The sequence below is a fragment of the Puma concolor genome, chromosome E3, assembly GCF_028749965.1.
Source record: "Puma concolor isolate L17-30 chromosome E3, mPumCon1.1.hap2, whole genome shotgun sequence".
Classification (NCBI taxonomy): Eukaryota; Metazoa; Chordata; class Mammalia; order Carnivora; family Felidae; genus Puma; species Puma concolor.
The window spans coordinates 18,234,844-18,253,613 of NC_141682.1; the positions used below are offsets into that span (position 1 = coordinate 18,234,844).

Here is an 18,770-nt window from a genome sequence, read left to right on the forward strand (position 1 = left end):
CAGGAGGGAATGGTTGAGCAAGCACTGAGGATTGGAGATTATAGTGCTAATAGTATCTGAAATAATAATTTCAGGGAAAATGCTGGTTCTTGATCGGACCGCAGTATTCGCTGGATTCCCTGATCCGCTGGTCTCTAGGTCCTGGATGTTCCAGTGCTTCGAACAGAGTCTGGCATAGCCTAAGCGCTATACTGTTAGCCACATTAATATAATTTTTTTTTTTAAACTCGGAGACTCCATTTCCCTTGAGGCGCTGCGGCCGCTCGGACTACTACTCCCATCATGCCTGACAGGCCTTGTGCTCTGTAATTACCCCTAATCCCTAATCTAGTTTTTCAGTCCCAGCATTCCTCCCTGTTTTCCTACCTTGCCAGCACGCCCATCAAGTACTAGGAACAACCAGTGGATCAGGGAGTGCGAGACCAGTCAGGCCAATCGCCCAGTCAGAGGGGCGGGAGAGGGCGTGGCCACATCCTGCCCCGCCCCTGCTCCGTGGCTTGTTCCCTCCGGGCTGGCGCCTCGGAAGGTACCGTAAATCATGGGCGCTACCTGGAAGAACCCTGGATGGGTGCGGCTCGCGCTCTGCCTCGCGGGCTTAGTGCTCTCGCTCTACGCACTGCACGTGAAGGCGGCGCGCGCCCGGGACCAGGATTACCGCGCGCTCTGCGACGTGGGCACCGCCATCAGCTGTTCGCGCGTCTTTTCCTCCAGGTGCGAGCGGGAGTGGGAGGCTTGGGGGACTGGGCTGCTTGTCTTAGTGGCCACGTTGCCAAAAGATTCTGGAGCCTGGGATCGGGATCCTGGGAGCGGACGCATGGGGGCGGGACTGCTCGAGGGGGCGTTGCCTGGCGAAACTTTGTGTCTGAGTTAGGAGTGTGGGGCCTGGGGCTGGGGCTACAGATAGTGCCGGGCGCTGGGGTTATTATAGGGAGTAGCACGTAGATCCTAATGCCAAGGAATAACGGTAACCGGGCAGGAGGGGGAATGGGATAGTGTATAGGGACTGATGATGGTCTTGAGGTCTTGGGGATGGCCGTAACAGGATAAGGTGGTTAGGTCTGGCTATGCTTGAGGGCCTGGCTATGCTCGAGGAGGGGAGTGTGTAGCCAGGGAGCTGGAGATTTAGAGGTCCAGGGCAGTGAGATTCTGCAGTGGATTCCCAGTCTCTGGTAGCACTATAAAGCCAAGTCAACCCTTCTACCTACCTTGCCATCTTAAGAATTACTGAAGGTCTAGGATGAAAAGAGGGGTGTATGGTGGAGCCATGGCCATGCCTGACCTGGCCTGGGGATAGGATAGGATAGGATAGGATAGGATAGGGGCAGTGACGTGGAATCCTGAGCTAGCCAGGAGGCCTTCGAACCTTGGACTCAGGAGGGCATTGGGCAGGGTGGGGCGGGGGGAGGGAAAGTACAGCCTGGGTGGCTTTTTGGAAATCACCCCTCCAGGACGCACTGGGTTGGCACTCCTAACCTGAGCCCTCCCCTCCACCAGGTGGGGCCGGGGGTTCGGACTGGTGGAACATGTGCTTGGCCCGGACAGCATCCTCAATCAATCCAATAGCATATTCGGTTGCATCTTCTACACATTACAGCTGTTGTTAGGTGAGTGGCCCCGCCCATTCCCTGCAGGCCCCACCTCCTCTTCCTAACCGGCCCCTTCCCCCTTGGCCAGTCCATCCCCATTCCTTATAATCATGGTGACCCAGACACTTGACAGCAAGCTACTCATCACTGAACACCCTGTGGGCAGGAACTAACAAGTGTTTCACTTGGTTTACTTACTATCAGAGCCAAAAGCGCCCTTAAAGACTTCCTAGGACCCCAGTTTTATGGAAAAGACTCAGAAGTTACTCTCCAGGAGGAATCCAAGGGCTGCTTCTCTTTCATTTCATGTAGAGCTCAGCAGGAAAATTCACTATTTGGGTTCCATGGATCAATGAACAGATAGGAGAACCAAGGCCTTGGTGAGGCTCATCAGAGCCTCTCAGTTTGGAGATTCTTCCCCAGCAGCCCCTGATATCTGGGTGGTACCATGAAGTCAAGGCAGTATTCTAGAGGTGGCCAGTCCCTGAAGCCCATGCCTGAGCCTTGTCTGCCTTGCAGGTTGCCTCCGGGCCCGCTGGGCATCTATCCTGCTGGTGCTGAGTTCCCTGGTGTCTCTTGCTGGTTCTGTCTACCTGGCCTGGATCCTATTCTTCGTACTCTATGATTTGTGCATCGTTTGCATCACCACCTATGCCATCAATGTGGGCCTGGTGGTACTCAGCTTCCGGAAGGTCCAGGAACCCCAGGGCAAGGTCAAGGGGCACTGAGCCTTCACCCAAGCCAGGCTGACCTCATGCTCTGCTTTGGCATGTGAGCCTTGCCCAAGGGGGCCCTGTCTCTGTCCTTATAAAAGTCTGCAACCTGACCCCACCATACTCCCACACAGGACAATGGACCAAATGTGCCACACTCTTTCCTCAACCCTAGTGCCTCTGTCTCTCTCCCCAAGGACTGGTTTCCAAAGCTCCTGCCATTGCCCAAGGAGAGAAGGTTCTGAGCAATAAAATTTCTTAAATAAATTAGCTAAGTCTGAGCCATCTGTCTATGAGGAACCCTAGTGTTGAGCCTCCCCCAGTCTTGCCTCCTCTGGAGTGGAAGGATGAGTCAGAGGGAGAGTGGAGGGCCTGCCTGAGAAGGGTGGTTAGTCCCTTCTCCAGCGTGTGGAGTCAGCAAGACCTGGGGCGCCACCGGCCCCTACCCCCAGGAAGCAAGCTGGTGGCTTATCCTTGCTGCCCAATGAGAGCCAAACTTTCTCTCCTGGGAAAGCCAAGCACACACTTGCAAGGGCAAAGTTCTGTCCATGCTTGCTGGGAAGTTCTTCTATGGTCTGACCTTAACCTCGCCAGCTGCCTTATCTACCACCCCAAGCCAGTCCTGGCAGCTCTGGAGGACCAGGGACATGTTCCGAATATTTTTTTATTTTTCATGATATATACTAAGCATTTACATGCCAAGCACTGCTTAAGAATATGACATGTGTTAACTCATAATCTTTATATATCCAGCTGTATGAGGTAGGTACTCTTATCCCTATCTTGATGAGGAAACTGAGGTAGAGAGCGTAAGTAGTTTGCCTAAGATCACACAGCTAGTGCTGGGGAGGGGGTTAGGGAGTCCTCAGGATTTGACTCCACCAGGGCCATCTGGCTCCAGTGTCTATGCTCTTTTTTTTTTAATTAAAAAGAAAAAAAATTTTTAATGTGTGTTTATTTTTGAAGGAGAAGGAGACAGAGAATGAGCTGGGGAGGGGCAGAGAGAGAGGGAGACACAGAATCTGAAGCAGACTCCAGGCTCTGAGCTGTCAGCACAGAGCCCAACGTGGGGCTTGAACTCACAAACTGAGATCATGACCTGAGTCGAAGTTGGACGCTTAACCAACTGATCCACCCAGGCACCCCTCTTTTTTTTAATGTTTTTAAATGTTTTATGTATTTTTGAGAAAGAGAGAGAGAGACAGAGTGCAAGTGGGGTGGGGGGTGATGAGCAGAGAAAGAGGCAGACACAGAATCCGAAGCAGGCACCAAACTCTGATCTGTCAGTACAGAGCCCAGCATGGGGCTTGAACCCACAAACTGTGAGATCATGACCTGAGCCAAAGTCGGATGCCTAACCGACTGAGCCACCCAGGTGCCCCACCAGTGTCTATGCTCTTAACACAGCTTCCTCTGTGTTGGGGTCAGGTTTCCTGAACAGTTGGGGCTGGCCTGAGTTAGAAGTCAGAAAGAGAAAAAGAATGCACACTGAGTGTTCTTCCCTCCTGATTGAGTCTTCCACCACCTGTAAGAAACGTAGGCACCACTGTAACCCTGTTTCCTGGGGAGGCAGCAGAGATGTGTTGAGATTTTCCAGTCTCATTGCCAGGAAGTAGCAGAGAGCCCCAGCCGTCAATATTCAGCCCTGCACACACTGCCACTGAAGCAAGATGGGAGAAGGTATGTGAAACCCACCTGCACGTGGGTCTGGGGGAGAGGTGGGGAAGCTAAAATAGAGGGACTGGGAGGGTCTGCCCACAGTGCCCTTCCCAGTTCCCAGAGGACAACTTCCATGCTGGGAGCAAGTTTGCTCTATGTTGGACTCTAAGGTTTTTACATTCAACAATTCTGAGTTTTTCAGACAAGGCATGTAGGGGCTAATTGTCCAAGGTCACTCACATAGTACATGGGGAAACTGGGATTTGAACCAAGGCAGTCTGGCTATGGCTGAGGCGCAGAGAGGGGTGGTGAATGGCCCAGGGTAACACAGTCACAACCCCAGAGCTAGGAGCTGCTGGCTCCCTTCTGGCACTTGACTCCTAGCCAACTGGGGGGCGGAGCAGAGGTGGAGCTAGGGAGACCCAGGTGGCCTCTCTGAAAACCAGACTACAGGCGGCAGAGTGGCCTGGAGCAGCATGAAGCAGAGCTGGGGACCAGAGCTGCTCATCCTGGGAGCAGTGGTTCTCATGGAGGGTGAGCCACCCATGTTTGGGTAGGGGAGTGGTATGGTAGGTCTTCAGGGGCCACCCTCTGCCCCAGCAGCCTTGCAGCCTGGTGTGTATGTGAGGGGGCATGCCTAGGGGAGCGATGGTCTGCCTGTGGCGATGTAACCATGTCTGGCTGTGTATCAGAGGAGGTGTACGTGGCCACCTTTGTCAAAATGAGTGTGATTTTCTTGGGCTAGATTACAATCTATGTCTGCAGTCATTATGCCTGTGTGTGTACCCTGTGCCCGTCTGCCTATCTACTTCCAGAATGACCTTAGGCAAGTTCTGGGGGCCCTTTGGCCTCAGTCTCCCCGTCTCTACATATGTCCCATCTTTCGTGGCCCAGATGTTTCTGTGCCTGTGATGGGGAAGAGGCAGGGTAGGGGATCCTTTGGTAAAGTCTCTGGTGGTTTGTGGAAAGGTGGGGGAGTCTGAGTTGTCAGAACAAGGGTGGGGACTCTCAATCTCTTGGAGCCCTCCCCCACTCAGACATGACGTCGGCCTCTAATCCTTCCTCTTAGGCCTTCACGACTGAGGGCACAATTAAGCTAATGCTCTCCACATATACAGGCCGCCTCCCTGACTCAGTGGCGGGGGCTGGAGTTAGGGGATCTGAAGCCTGGAGGAAGTTTGGACTAGTCCCAAGATGAACCCTGGCCCTGCTTCTCAGACTCAGGAGTGCTGAGCACAGCTGAGGGAGGAGAATTAATTACTGAGTGTACGCTCTGAATAGGTTCCAATAAAAGCTGTTTCTTGGCCTCATATATTTTCATTCTGGGAGGGGCTGGTAAGGTAGCCACACAGTCATAGGCAAGGACCCAGGGCCCATCCCCCCAAACCTATCCCTTCCACCAAGGCTGGGCCATGCAGGTAAGGCTCCCCTAAGTCTCATCTGTGTCTCTCTCTTCCCAGGTCTTCAAGCAGCTCAGCACGGTAAGCTTTGGGGATATGCGGCCAGGCCTTCCTTAGGTCTGGCTTGGGCCTGTGATGAGGGAAGGACCGAGACCTTCTGTCATTCTGATCCACCCCTCTCCACAGTATGTGGGCAGCGTGGCCCTGGCCCCCCCGAGCCTCAGGAGGGCATCACAGCACCTGGTGAGTGGCCCTGGCAAGCAAGTGTGAGGAGGCGGGGGGTCCACATCTGCAGCGGATCCCTAGTGGCAGATACCTGGGTCCTCACTGCTGCCCACTGCTTTGAAAAGTGAGTCATGGCTGGGGTCAGAGTTTCCGACTTTTGGGGGTGGGGTGGGTGATATGTCCTCCAAACTCTGTAAAACTGACTCCTGCCCCTAGAATCACAATGTATCATTTACTGAAAGTGTGCCATGTGCCAGGTACACATTATCAAGTTAAGTTAAGCCTTGGTAGAAGATTTACAAATGAGAAAGCTGAGGTTGGGAGAGGGAAGGACCTTGCTTAAAGCTCTGGGCTGATTTTTGTCCATCTTCCACCTACCTGGTAGTGTCCCGGTTGGTGTCACTGTCCCCCTTTGCATTCAATGCCTTGGCCTCATCCCTCCCCTTCCAGGGCAGCAGTGACAGAACTGAACTCCTGGTCAGTTGTCCTGGGTTCTCTGCAACGTGAGGGGCTGAGCCCAGGGGCCAAGGAGGTGGGGGTGACCGCCCTGCAGCTGCCGAGGGCCTATAACCACTACAGCCAAGGCTCAGACCTGGCCCTGCTCCGACTCGCCCACCCCATGGCCCGCACACCCCTCTGCTTGCCTCAGTCTACCCATCGCTTTCCTTTTGGGACCTCCTGCTGGGCTACTGGCTGGGATCAGGACACCAATGATGGTAAGTGCTGTCCCAGACTGAATCCCAGAGAGGCACTATGCTTGCCCAAGGTCACGCAGCCTCAGCTGCCAACCATCCCTGTGCTCAGTCAGATTTGTACCTCCCCCCCCCCCCCCCCCCCCCGCCAACTCCCTTTCTTTTGCCAGCTCCCAGGACTCTACGGAATCTGCGCCTGCGTCTAATCAGCCGCCCCACGTGTAACTGTCTCTACAACCGGCTGCACCAGCGGCTGCTGGCCAGCCCAGCTCGGCCTGGGATGCTGTGTGGGGGCGCCCAGCCTGGGGTGCAGGGGCCCTGTCAGGTCTGATGGGGAAGATGAGAAGGGAGCAGAAGGGGAGGAGGCCTAGCCCTGAGCTGGGTGCTTGATCCACAAGGAGGGTGGACCTGCTGCTGTTAAAGGGTGTCTGTCCATGGCTGGGGCTGAAGTGTCTATACTTGACTCCTTTTCCCGGCTCCAGGGAGATTCTGGGGGCCCCGTGCTGTGCCGTGAGCCTGATGGACATTGGGTTCAGGCTGGGATCATCAGCTTTGCATCAAGCTGTGCCCAAGAAGACACTCCTGTGCTGCTGACCAACATGGCTGCTCACAGCTCCTGGCTGCAGGCTCGAGCTCAGGGGGCAGCCTTCCTGTCCCAGAACCCAGAGACCCCAGAGATCAGTGATGAGGACAGCTGTGTAGGTATGAGCAGGGGATGTTAGGAGTGGGACGTGTTCTGGGCAGCAGACAGAAGCACAGTGAAGCAAGTTTCAGCTCAGAACAGAGAATTGGTACAGGGCAGTCACACATTGCTGGGGGCTAACTAGGGGGGCATTTAAGGCCCCTTTCAGCCTCTAAGATGGGAACCATTCCATTTAAGGGCTGAAGGGGCACAGATACTTCAGAACTTCGTGCATTTAAAAAAATTTTTTTAATGTTTATTTATTTTTGAGTGAGACACAAGAGTGTGAGTGGGAGAGAGTCAGAGAGAGAGGGAGACACAGAATCCGAAACAGGCTCCAGGCTCCAAGCTATCAACACAGAGCCTGATGCGGGGCTTGAACTCACGAACGGTGAGATCATACCTGAGCTGAAGTCAGATGCTTAACCGACCGAACCACCCCGGCACCCCTAGAACTTTGTGTATTTAGAGTTTAGGTATGAAGAGGGATCTCTGAGATCTGATTGAAGGTTGTGGGGGTAAGCTGCAAGTTTCCAAGCAGGGACCCAGTGAGAATGGACAGGGCAGGCTTCCGCTCAGGATTCTGGCATTAAGTAACTAACATGTAAATTGCATGCAAAATTTTTCCTGGAACGAAGTTGTATCTTGATGGTTAAGAGAAGTACTAGTGAGCCAGGAATTCTGGGGCCAGTCCAAGCCCGGAGGGGCACAGACAGAGAATAATGAGCAGGGCCACTCCCATGAGGCTAGACCATCAGGGTTTAAAAGCTTAGGCCCTCCCTGGTTTTTGAGACTTAAGTCGGCTACCTGCCTGTGGTTACTGAGCTAGAAAGTCACTTAACCTTTCTGGAACTTTGGTTACTTTGGTAATGAGGGTAACAAAATCCAACTTAAGAGGATATTGTGAGGATTTGATAGTACGTGGGAAGCGCTTAGCACAGGGTCAGGCATGCGGTGAGCACTTAGCAAGAAGGCAGATGATGTAATCTGTCTGTTCCAGCCTGTGGATCCTTGAGGAGAGGAGGTCCCCAGGCAGGAGCCCCCTCCCCATGGCCCTGGGATGCCAGGCTGAAGTACCAGGGGAAGCTGGCCTGTGGTGGAGCCCTGGTGTCAGAGGAGGTAGTGCTGACTGCTGCCCACTGCTTCATTGGGTGAGCTATGTCTCTCTTGCCTTCATGCCCATGCCTTCGCTGGCAGGCCTGCCACTTGATGCTGTCAATGATGCCTCTCTGCACAGGCGCCAGACCCCAGAGGAATGGAGCATAGGGCTGGGGACCGGACCAGAGGAATGGGGCCTGAAGCAGCTCATCCTACATGGGGCTTATACCCACCCAGAGGGGGGCTATGATGTGGCACTCCTGCTGCTGGCCCAACCTGTGACACTGGGCCCCAGCCTTCGGCCCCTCTGCCTGCCATATGCCGACCACCACCTGCCTGATGGGGAACATGGCTGGGTCCTGGGGCTGCCCCGCCAAGAAGCAGGTATGTAGGACAGGCCCATCAGCAGCTGTCCATCCATCCTAGAGGCTGTTGGGGCAGCTGGGTCTTTTCCCTTGCCCTATAGGTGCCAGCTCCCCTCAGACAGTGCCTGTGACCCTCTTGGGACCCAGGGCCTGCAGCCGGCTGCATACAGCTCTTGGGAGCGACAGTATCCCCATTCTGCCAGGAATGGTGTGTACCAGTGTTGTGGGTGAGCCGCCCCACTGTGAGGTGAGCCCCCCACCGTGAGGTGAGCCCCAGTCCTCCAAACCTTACTCCACAGACCCCTGGCATCTTTATCCTGTAACTCACAGACCTGCCAGGCTTGGCCTCCAGACCCGCCTCGCACTTGAAATTGGGCCTTTCTGCCAACTGGCTCCCAAAGAGCCAGAGCCTCATCCCAGCCCCAAGCCCCTTCTGCCCCCACAGCTGCCTAGGGAAAAGAGGAAGTCACCCAGTGTCACCTGACTCCTGACAGGGCCTGTCCGGGGCACCACTGGTGCACGAGGTGAGGGGCACATGGTTCCTGGCTGGGCTACACAGCTTTGGAGATGCCTGCCAAGGCCCTGCAAGGCCTGCAGTCTTCGCGGCACTTCCCACCTATGAGAACTGGGTCAGCAGTTTGGACTGGCAGGTCTATTTTGCTGAGGAGCCAGAGCCCGAGGCAGAGACTGGAAGCTGCTTGGCTAACATGAGTACGTGGCCCTGGGGCCTCCCTGCTAACACTTCCCTCTCCAGACCCATTCTCTCTCAATCCAGGGAAAGATCTGTTCTGACCCAACCTCTTGCTGCCCTGGGTGGGGTAGTGGACATAATTCTGGTTCCTCATCATTGTGACTTGGAGCAGGCCTCAACTTCTTCAAACCTCAGTTTTCTCATCTGTCATAGGGGTTAAAGTAGCACCTTCTTCCTCTTCCTTCCAGGGAGGGAAGAAAAGTTTTGAGGATGAGGCCAACCCCACCCTTCTTCCTCTTCCTGACAGGCAAACCAGCTGGCTGTTGACAGGTGGCTCTGGGATGCTGCAGACGCAGTGAGACAATTCCTGCATCACTGCCCCTGTACCTCCCCCATTCCCTCCACCCACGCATGATTCCAGGCACTGGGGCAGGCCCAGCAGCCCCGTGGGCTCTGGGAAGGAGCACGCCTGGACCAGCAACTGCCCTTACTCCCCACCCTGCAGGCCAGGGAGATGTCGCCTGTGGATGCTTCCCTACACCCAGCTCCGCCGTCCGATGCAGGCGTCCCCAGCCTTCCCTAGTCTTCCTCCCCTCAGATATGATCACACCAGCCGCTTACTTTGAAATTTTCTTTTTTGGGGGGGGAGCAATTTTCCTTTTTTTTAAACTTAAATAAATTGTTACAAAATAGACTTTAGAAAATAAGTTACAAATTGTAGCAAAAGGCCCCCCTTCCATAGGCAACATTCCCACCTGTGGCTCTCTGAATCCACCTCTCCCTCTTGTTGGAATCTGGCTGGTGACAGCGGCCCCACATTGTGGCAGAGTCTGGCACCGGGTTTCTTGCAGGGCTGGTCATAGGGAAGAGCATAATGACAAAGGCTGGGGAAAGGAGAGCCTTCAAGGACAGGGATATGAGGAACACCTTACCCCTTCCATGGGCAAGAGGCCAGATCTGGGTCCTCTTCACAGCAGGAGAGGGAAATAAGAGATGGGGATGCCTAACTACTCCTGAGCAAAACATGGAGATCAAGCCTTTCCCTACAACCCGCCCACCCCACCCCGCCCGTATTCTGATCTTTGGAGACTTGAAGTTCAGAGGGAGAAGCTGAGGTCTGCAGGCCACTGGGGTGAAGGATCCAGAAGTGGGGTTGTGGGGGTAGGTGGAGGGGGCAATGACAGGTCCCGTCTGCCCGCTGCTGGTGCCTTTGGGGCTCCTGGGGAGAAAGAGAGGAGGTCACTGACTGAGGCCGGCAAACCCCACACAGCTTGCACCCCCTCCCTAGCCTGCAGGCCATTCTGCTGCTACCCCCAACCCCAGAGGCCTGCATGTAAACTAATGATTTTTCCAGGCCTAACTGGCTCCTCACTCATTCCCTTGAGGTCACAAGAAATCTTTTATCCTGAAAGCCATCTTGTCAGCTCTCTCACGATACTCTCACCCACCATCCCCTCCTTCCCTGATCATTTCTGGTCAAGGGCCCGCCATCTTGGGGATACCCACCCTTGGTTGCCACTAAATGGAATAGATCCTGGGAGTAGGCCTACAGATCTCTAGAGGAGGCAGAGGACATGAGCCCAGGGCTCAAGAATAGACTGAGGAAACAGGCTGCCCCACTCCCACACAGCCTCATCCTTCAGTCGGGCTGGGTGGAGTGACTTTCCATGGAAATTCCCCCTGATAGAGGATGGGAGATAGGGGCTAATGACTGTTGTTGCCTCAGCTGGGCCTGGCTTCAAAGAAACAATTATCTGTGACTCAATCCTCCAGTTAAAGGTGTGCTGGAGGGAATGGGGGTATGCAGGTGGAAAAAGTGGTTTGGTTGGCTCCTAAAAAGGAGATGCACAGCAGAGAGAAGAAAGGGTAAAGGGTTCAATATAGGGAAGAGACATGAGGCAGTATCAGTACCTAAGGACCAAAGGTCTAGTTTCCAAGAAGAGAGGAGGGGGACCAGAGACGAAATTCAGAGAAAGAGGGACAGGGAGCTGGGGGCCAACCAGTGACCAGTTTCCCTGACCAGGTCAGCACAAAACACAAAGCAGTCCAATCTGGGGGGTGCCTCCCAACCCCATTCTTCACCCTCTTGCTCCCTGCCTACTTAGGGAAAGAGCACCACCTAGGCCATTTTTGTCTGGAAATCATTCCTTTACTGGCTGGATCAGGAGTTTCCAGACATAGTAGACACATGGCTGCCTCCCCTCCCCAAACAAAAAGCCCATTCTTCTTTGGTTCCTGCACACGGCAGCTGCCTCTGCCCCTGCCCACAACCACCCCCTCCCCCCAGCCCACTGTCCAACCCACCATGCTGTTTACCTGACGCAGGAGTTCTGATCTCTGCCCTCACCAGGCAGCATCCTCAGACCAGTTTCCTCCATATCCAATTCCCCGCCCTCCACTCCTGCACAACCTCTTGGAAGCCATGTGACCCTCTCCTCTCATTCCTTGTCCCCCCACCCCCACTCTGCCCACCTACTCTGGAGCCCTTCCGTCCTCTGCCCAAGCCATTCATGTCCCCGTACCAGAGCTGGCCACTGTCCATTCCTCCTGGTGCTGCTGCTGGTGCTGCTGGAAGCTGATTCGGCGGCGGAAGTGGCGGGGACAATGAGGGCAGGTGAAGGGCCCCTCCCGGGGTGCATGGACTCGTCCATGACCCTCCAGCCGGGCAGCTGTCCGGAAGGCCTTGCCACAGATGCTACAGCGGTGGCGCTTGGGGTCTGTGTGGGTCCTGCCATGGTTCTTAAGGGACAGCAGGTTGGGTAGAAGTTTGGGGCAGAGGGAACAGGGATAGAGTCCAGTGGTGTGGGCCTTCTGATGGTTCAGCAGGCTACCGGCATGGCGGTAGGAACGCCCACACTGGGCACAACGGAAGGGCCGTTCCTCGTCTTCAGCCACTGTGGACTTTACTCCTTGCCCCCCATTAGCACTCCCAGTATTCTCTCCTGGGGTCCTGGGGGGTTCTGATGGGGCCTTTTGGATTTCCCCTTGGCCAGGGAGATCCACCTCATCCTTCACAGCCCCACCTTCAGGACCTCTGGCCTCCTCTCTCAGGGGTGGCATCTGACTGAGGCCGCTGGCATGTGTGTGTAGGTGGCTGGCTAGTTCATGATGGGACTGAAAGGCCATACTACACTCAGGGCAGGCAAAGGTCTGGGCATCTATGTGGTTGTGGCTGTGGGTCTTAGTGACCACAGGATTCAAGAACTCCTTGGAGCAGAGCAGGCAATAGTGGCGGTCTGTCTTGGAAGTGCTATGGCAGTTCAAAGGGTCTTCCGAGTGGCAGTATGTCTTGCCACAGTGGCTGCAGGAAAAGGTGTGACTGTCTTGACGGAGCTCAGGTCGGCTGTCTCCATCGTCCCAGCTATCCACTGGACTCAGACTAGGTCCATTGGACTGGCTGTTGCCAAGGTGGCAAGGACTCTTGGGGATGCTGTTCCCTGACTCATCTTCTGGCTTGGTCAGTATATGACCCTGAGGAACCCAATCTCCACCATGATCCACTGGTCCCCCATCTCCTTGCCTCCCTTCTGCATTCCCCATGTCCCAGGATACCAGTTCTGTGGCTTCTGAACCTGTTGCCCTGATGGGGCTCAGACTCTGCCCCCCCAGCCTCCTGGCTCCATCCTCCAGCTGGAGAACTGAGTCAGTACCACCTGATGTGTCCTCTAGTCCCTGGTCATTTGCCAGGTTCCCCTCACTGCCCTCTGTGCCAGTTGGACCTCTCAGACCACTTTTGGTATCCTCCTCATGCTCTCGCAAGTGCTGCTCCAAAGATCCCCGGCCAGGGAAGCCTCGGCCACAGAGGGCACAGCGCACAGCTGCTCGCCGAGATAGCCCTGCTCGCCGCCGCCGGCTCTCTGAGTGCAGCCTCTGGTGGTCCTTTAGGGCCATGCTGTTGGAGTAGGTCTTGGGGCAGGTGGGACAGCTGTACTGGCCCGTGTCGTGGCTGCGCCGGTGGTTTAGGAGGCTGCCAGCATGGCGGTAGGTCCGTCCACACTGCCCACACCGGAAGGGCCGATCTTCCCGAATCAGCTTCCGAGTGCCCCCGCTCCCACCCCGCTCAACATGCACCCGCTGGTGGCTGGCCAGCTGTTTCCGCAGGCGGAAGGCCTTCCCACATTCGATGCAGCGGAAACGCCGGGGATCTGCATGGATGCGCCGGTGGTTTTTGAGAGACATGAGGTTTGAGAAGCCTTTGGAGCAGGCCTGGCAGCCAAAGTGTCCAGTCTGGTGGCTCTGCCGGTGATTGATGAGGCTGCCAGCATGCTTGTACGACCGGCCGCACACCTCACAGCTGAAGGGCCGCTCAGAGCTGGCCTCAGTTTGGCAGCTCTTCTCTGCGGTCTCCAACCTTGGCTCCACCTCCTCCCCCTTCACAGCGGCCTCCTCCCACTCCTCCTCTTTCACCCTTGCCACCTCCTCCAAGGGTTCCACTTTAAGTTCCTCCTGAAACTTTCCCACATCTGCCTGCCCCAGCCCTTCTTCTGCCATGTTCTGGGGCTCGCTGCTGCCTCCTGCCTCTGGCACGGGCCCCACTTGGGGCTCAGAGCCTTTGCAGCGGGGGTGGTTTCGCAGATGATTACGGTAGGCAGCCAGGTTGGGGTAGCAGCGGGAGCAGACAGGGCAGATGAAGTCTCCAGTCTGATGGATCTTGCGGTGGTTCACCAGGCTGCCCCCATGGCGGTAGGTCTTGCCACACTGGTTGCAGCGGAAGGGGCGGGGTTGGGCCTCCAGCGAACTTTCCCCACCTTGCATGCAAAGGTTGTCTACAACCATGGCACCTACTCCCTCTCCAGACTTTGTGTCCCCACCCTCCCCAGAGAGGCAGGCCACTGTGTCCTCAAAGACATGGTCATGGTCTGCAACCCTTCCCATAGCATCACCTGACTCTAAGTGGCTGGGAGACTTGTCTATGGTGTTCCCAGAACTCTGACTTTGGTGGTGACGCTCCAAGCTCCCTAGGTCATCATAGGTTTGACCACAGCAGCCACAGATGTGCCCATAGCCAGCTCCATCCAGTGCCTCCACCTCCCGCTGCAGCTGATTCAACAGCTCTGCTTCTGAGAGCTGCAGTGGAGGGCTACGAGTGGAGGCTGCCCCTGATGCTCCTTCCTCTTCCCCCTCCTCCTCTGAACCCTCAGTCATGCCAGAGGAGTCATGAGCTTGGCGCCGGTGAAGCCTGTAACCGGCCCGTCCTGGGAAGATCATGCCACAAAGGCAGCAGAGGAAAGGCTGTGCAGGGGCTGCCTCCCCGGGCCCATGGTTCTGGAAGTGGCTGCGCAGGGCAGGCAGTGAGTCAAACTCCTTTGGGCAGAGAGAGCACTGATAGATGCCTGGGGGGTGGCAGGGCCTATGGCTCAGCAGGCCAGTGACATGAGGGAAAGAATGCCCACAGTCAGAACACGTGTGGGAGACCTCAGCCGGCCAGCTAGTGACAGCTTCAGGAGAGTGGCAAGAGGAGCTGGGCTGGTCAGTGGCTAGTTTCTGGCCTTCACCCACCCCACTGAGATCATCACAGAAGCGAGTCCCATTGTTTTCCTCATCATCTGGGATGTCCAAGTTGTCAAGGAAACAAGCCTCCTTCTTTTCCAGTCCTTCCTCAGTACCTCTGCTCTCTTTATCACCCTGGAAACAGGCCTCATCCCTCTCAAGCCCACATCTATCCCTTTCAGTGTCAGCCTGCAAACAGCCCCCATCACTTTCCAAGTTGCCTTGGGCTACATTAGGACTTCCCCTTGAAGGGTCTTGCAGACAGTCCAGGCCCTCACTGTTTTCCACCAACTCCTGGGCCCAGCTCCCGCCGGATGGGATTTTGGCTTCTCCCCCACTGCCAGCACTGCTAGCTCGCCTCCGGTGCTGCTTGCTCCACCGCCCACTGTGGCGTCGCAAATGGTTCTTCATGGCGGCCATAGTGTGGAAGTGCTTGGCACAGGCCCCACAACTGAAGTCCCCCGTCTGGTGGGTCTGCCTGTGGTTGATAAGGCTGCCTGAGTGACGATAGCTCTTTCCACAATCTTGGCATGCGAAAGCCCGAGGAGGGGACACCCTAGTCTCTGTCTTGCTGTCTTCCCTTTCCCCATGGGTCCGGCCATGATGTTCAAGGCTCTCAGCGTCTTCAAAGAGCATCCCACACATGCTACATATCTGTGGTGCTGTCCTATCAGCTGCTGGGGGGACATCAGTGGTCTCCTCTTTGTGTTTGCACCCATGCCCCTGATCAGTGGGTGGGGCTGCCTCTGTTTCCATGGGGTCAGGCGGGAGGTCTACCTTGAGGTGGCTGGGGGGACCCTCAGCCCCTGGGCCTGCGCTGCGGCGAGCAGCTTTGCAATGTACCCGCACATGGTTCCGCAGGGCCATAAGGTTAGGATACTTGCGGGGACAGAGTGAGCACTGGTACTCTCCTGTCCGATGGCTGTGGCGGTGGTTCACCAGGCTCCCCCGGTGGCGGTAAGCCCGACCACACTCATCACACTTATAGGGGCGGTGGTCCAGGGTGGTGGTGGGGACCTCTTCATCTTTGTGGGTGGTATCAGCCAGAGGCAGGGGAGCTGGTGGCACTGATGGCTGCCCGTCCTCCCCAGCTCCTTGCCGGGGTCTGTGATGAGCCCGCACATGGTTTTTGAGGGCAGCTGCATTGAACAGCTGCTTGGAACAGATGGAGCAGGGGTAGACACCAGTCTGGTGGCTCTTGCGATGGTTGATGAGGCTCCCAGCATGGCGGTAAGTACGGCCACAGTCTCCACAACGGAAAGGCCGATACTCCTCTAGGCCACTGTCCTCTAGCTCCCCAGAGGTGCTGAGCTCCCCAGAGCAGTTCAGTGTCTGTGTACTAGGGAGCTGATCCTGGCTGCTCTCATCTGTGTGCCCGTTGGTTGTGGGCATCTCTTTCTCTTCCCATAGCCGCTCTTGCCTTTCACCCTCATGGGACTGTTGGTGTTCCAGCAGCTCTCGGGGGATCCTAAAGGCACGGGGACAGTGGGGACACTGGTAAGGCTGATACTGGGCATGGAGTCGGGAGTGGTTCTTCAGAGCCATGAGGTTAGAGAACTCTTTGAAGCAGATGGCACAAGGGTAGATGCCCAAGGTGTGGCTCTGGCGGTGGTTCGTGAGGCTCCCAGCATGCTTGTATGTCTTGCCACATTGACTGCACTTGTACCGCCGTTCTTCCTCAGCAGGAGGGGACTGAGTGGGCTCCTGGCCCCCTGTGAAATTCACTACCGATTCAGCCAAATACTGTTCCAAATTGCTAAGGAGGGTGCTGGCTGGGGTGGGGAGCGGGGTGGCTCTGGTAGAATTGGTAGTGGGCCCCCAGCGCTCTGCACCCTCCTCTGAATCTGGCTGGCTTTCCCAGCCTTCTCTTTGTCGGGTGGGTGGATCTTCCCAAGTGTTCAAAGCTGCCCTGGGGTCAGGCCCAGACTCACAGCCAAAGGTCTCTTCCTCATGTTTTTTCTGGCTTGTCCAGCTTTCCCCAGGGCTGAGCCTGTGGTCCCTGGAGTCAGAGGATGCTGTCTCCCCTTGAAGATGTGGAATGACTTCCTTGGAGCGGGGAGGCCGGCGCCTACGGCGGCCCTCCGGAGCATGAGTCCTCATGTGGCTCTTGAGGGCCACAGGATTGGTAAAGTCCTTGCCACAGGTGGTACAGGGGAAAAGTCCAGTCTCGTGGGTCCGGCGGTGGTTGACCAAGCTCCCTGGGTGACGGTAGCCCCGCCCACACTGCTGACAGCGGTAGGGCCGAGGGATGCTGTCTGCCTCCTCACTGTCCTGCTTGGAAGATGGATGGAGCAGCTCGCGGTGCCGGGACAGTTCCGGAAGACTAGGAAAGTGGCGCTGACAGTCAGAGCAGCTAAGTGAGGTGGGCACGTCCTCCATGGGGCAGTGTGGCAGAAACCTGGAGGTTCAGGAAGAGCAGGCAGGTGGCAGCAGCATCTTCCTCTGGTGGAGGGGCCAAGGCCTAGGAAGAGGGGGTGGTGGTCAGAAGGAAGACCTGAATTAACTTTGCCTCTTGGCTCTATAAGCAGCAAGATCATCAGAGGTCACAGAAATGTTCCCCAAGCAGTAATGCCCAGGGACTTGCTTTCTCTTGGATTTAAGGCCTCCTGCACATAAGCTCCCCAAATATGAGAGCTCCCCTAGGCCTAACTCATCCTAGAGGTATAGATAAGAAAACTAAAGTCTAGAGGGATGCAACCTACCACAGACCTACCAACCTACCTCTGTTCATCAGACCAAATCCACAAAATCTAACCTTCTCCTCTCTATAATTCTGGAGCAACCAACCAACCTACCTCCTGTGACATACTCAAAGGAAACCTGAAACTTTTCTAGGACCTTCAATGTGAGAAGTCTAATTCTCTCTCCTTGATCCCTCAGCTAAACAGAGTAGCCTAGAGACATTGAAAAGCAGCCTTTTTCTCCAGTTGACAGCTGAGGATGTGAGAGGTGGGGGCTTAAAGCCCTCTTCAGAGAATGGGCTGGCCTGTTCCCTCACCTCCCCTATTCCTTTCAGGGTCACAAAGTCTCTTTTCTAAAAGAGTCTCTTGGCCACTTCCTTCACCTACTTCCCCTGAGTCCAAGTCATCTTCTACCTTGGAAATTCCAACCCATTTCTGGTTGCTCTTCACCCCCTACCTTTTTTCTTTCCTACACCTCCTCACTATACCCTCACCATCCCTTCTTATTTTTTCTATCTTCTCTCAAAATACTTATGACAACAACGCATGCTGAGCATTACCATGTGCGGAGCACTGTGCTAAGTAAAGAACGTTCGTTTTGTCACTTAATCCTCACAACACCCTGCAGTGCCTCCTTAGTCCAGTTTACACAGAGGCAAACCCACTGACTCAAGCAATTTTCTTTCCAAAGCCCTTACTCTTTCCATAGCAGGCCCCCATGTCTCCTATACCACATTGGCCTTCGCTGACTCTTGATTCTTCACTCCCATGGGATCCCTATATGTACAACTCATATCTCCGGATCTAAAGCCCCTCCAAACCTGCTCCTCGACTTCTCAACTCACAAAGCCCCTTCGCTTGAGCCCCTTCTCCTGATCAACCACCAACCAGGTCTTCTCGCCTCACTCATCTCCTTGGCCAATTTCTTCTCAGGACCCCTACCTCACTCGGGTGGCCCCTTTTCGTTCCCGCCGCGGACGAGTCCGTTGGGGACCGCGAACGGGAGCGCGCCTGCGCACTGGGACCCTCACCCTAACTGCAGCCGCGCGCCCCAAGGGGTGGCTGTGGGGGGCTCTCGCGCTCCCACAGACGCACACTCCGCCAGGGCTCCTGGGAGGTGGGAAGGGAGGGGAAAAGGGAAAGGGGAAAACGGAGAAGGAAGGAGGTAGAGGAAAGAAGGCGCAGCTGGCTCCAGCCAGGAGTCTACCCCCAGCTCCGCGGACACTTCCTATTGTTACTAGGAAACAGGAAGTGTCCTAGCCGCAAAAGGTTCCCCCCGAAACCTCTGCCTGGAGAACACTTCCTGTGCCGCCTGCAAGCAGCAGTTGTACACAGACACACTTCCGGGGCTAAGGGAGAGGTAGCTGAAACGCGACTCTGACTCCGCCCACGAGGGTCAAAATTCTGCGTTGCTTTGCATTAGTCTAAGCCACACTTCCGGCAAGAGCTGCGAAAATCGTTCCGGTGCATATTGGCTGAAAGCAGAAG

The 18,770-nt window shown here is 55.7% G+C and overlaps 3 protein-coding genes across 8 annotated transcripts; 2 read left to right on the top strand and 1 right to left on the bottom strand.

Annotated features, from left to right (window-relative positions):
• Positions 1-410: 410 nt before the first annotated feature.
• On the top strand, positions 411-2,569 carry VKORC1 (vitamin K epoxide reductase complex subunit 1). Of its 2 annotated transcripts, XM_025920351.2 has the most exons (3): positions 474-711; positions 1,495-1,604; positions 2,106-2,569. In XM_025920351.2, exons 1-3 carry the CDS (start codon positions 539-541, stop codon positions 2,312-2,314), a joined length of 492 nt encoding a protein of 163 aa, XP_025776136.1. In that variant the 5' UTR covers positions 474-538; the 3' UTR covers positions 2,315-2,569. The 2 variants fall into 2 exon arrangements, with proteins under 2 accessions (XP_025776143.1, XP_025776136.1); XM_025920358.2 differs by lacking the exon at positions 1,495-1,604 and having other exon boundaries at positions 411-711.
• Positions 2,570-2,712: 143 nt separating this feature from the next.
• On the top strand, positions 2,713-9,805 carry PRSS53 (serine protease 53). Of its 4 annotated transcripts, none has more exons than XM_086692343.1 (11): positions 2,713-4,492; positions 5,419-5,439; positions 5,545-5,707; positions 6,034-6,299; positions 6,446-6,600; positions 6,758-6,977; positions 7,958-8,108; positions 8,195-8,439; positions 8,522-8,667; positions 8,915-9,131; positions 9,364-9,805. In XM_086692343.1, the coding sequence occupies exons 1-11, from the start codon at positions 4,435-4,437 to the stop codon at positions 9,468-9,470; spliced, it is 1,749 nt and encodes a 582-aa protein (XP_086548469.1). In that variant the 5' UTR covers positions 2,713-4,434; the 3' UTR covers positions 9,471-9,805. The 4 variants fall into 4 exon arrangements, with proteins under 4 accessions (XP_086548469.1, XP_086548468.1, XP_086548467.1 ...); XM_025920597.2 differs by having other exon boundaries at positions 3,368-4,492; positions 9,419-9,805; XM_086692342.1 differs by having other exon boundaries at positions 5,419-5,707.
• ZNF646 (zinc finger protein 646) lies at positions 9,729-18,527 on the bottom strand. 2 transcript variants are annotated; one of them, XM_086692335.1, is made up of 3 exons: positions 18,314-18,527; positions 11,634-17,062; positions 9,729-10,330 (listed from the first exon to the last, which is right to left on the bottom strand). In XM_086692335.1, exons 2-3 carry the CDS (start codon positions 16,978-16,980, stop codon positions 10,209-10,211), a joined length of 5,469 nt encoding a protein of 1,822 aa, XP_086548461.1. In that variant the 5' UTR covers positions 16,981-17,062; positions 18,314-18,527; the 3' UTR covers positions 9,729-10,208. The 2 variants fall into 2 exon arrangements, with proteins under 2 accessions (XP_086548461.1, XP_086548460.1); XM_086692334.1 differs by having other exon boundaries at positions 18,225-18,527.
• Between the last annotated feature and the right edge of the window lie 243 nt (positions 18,528-18,770).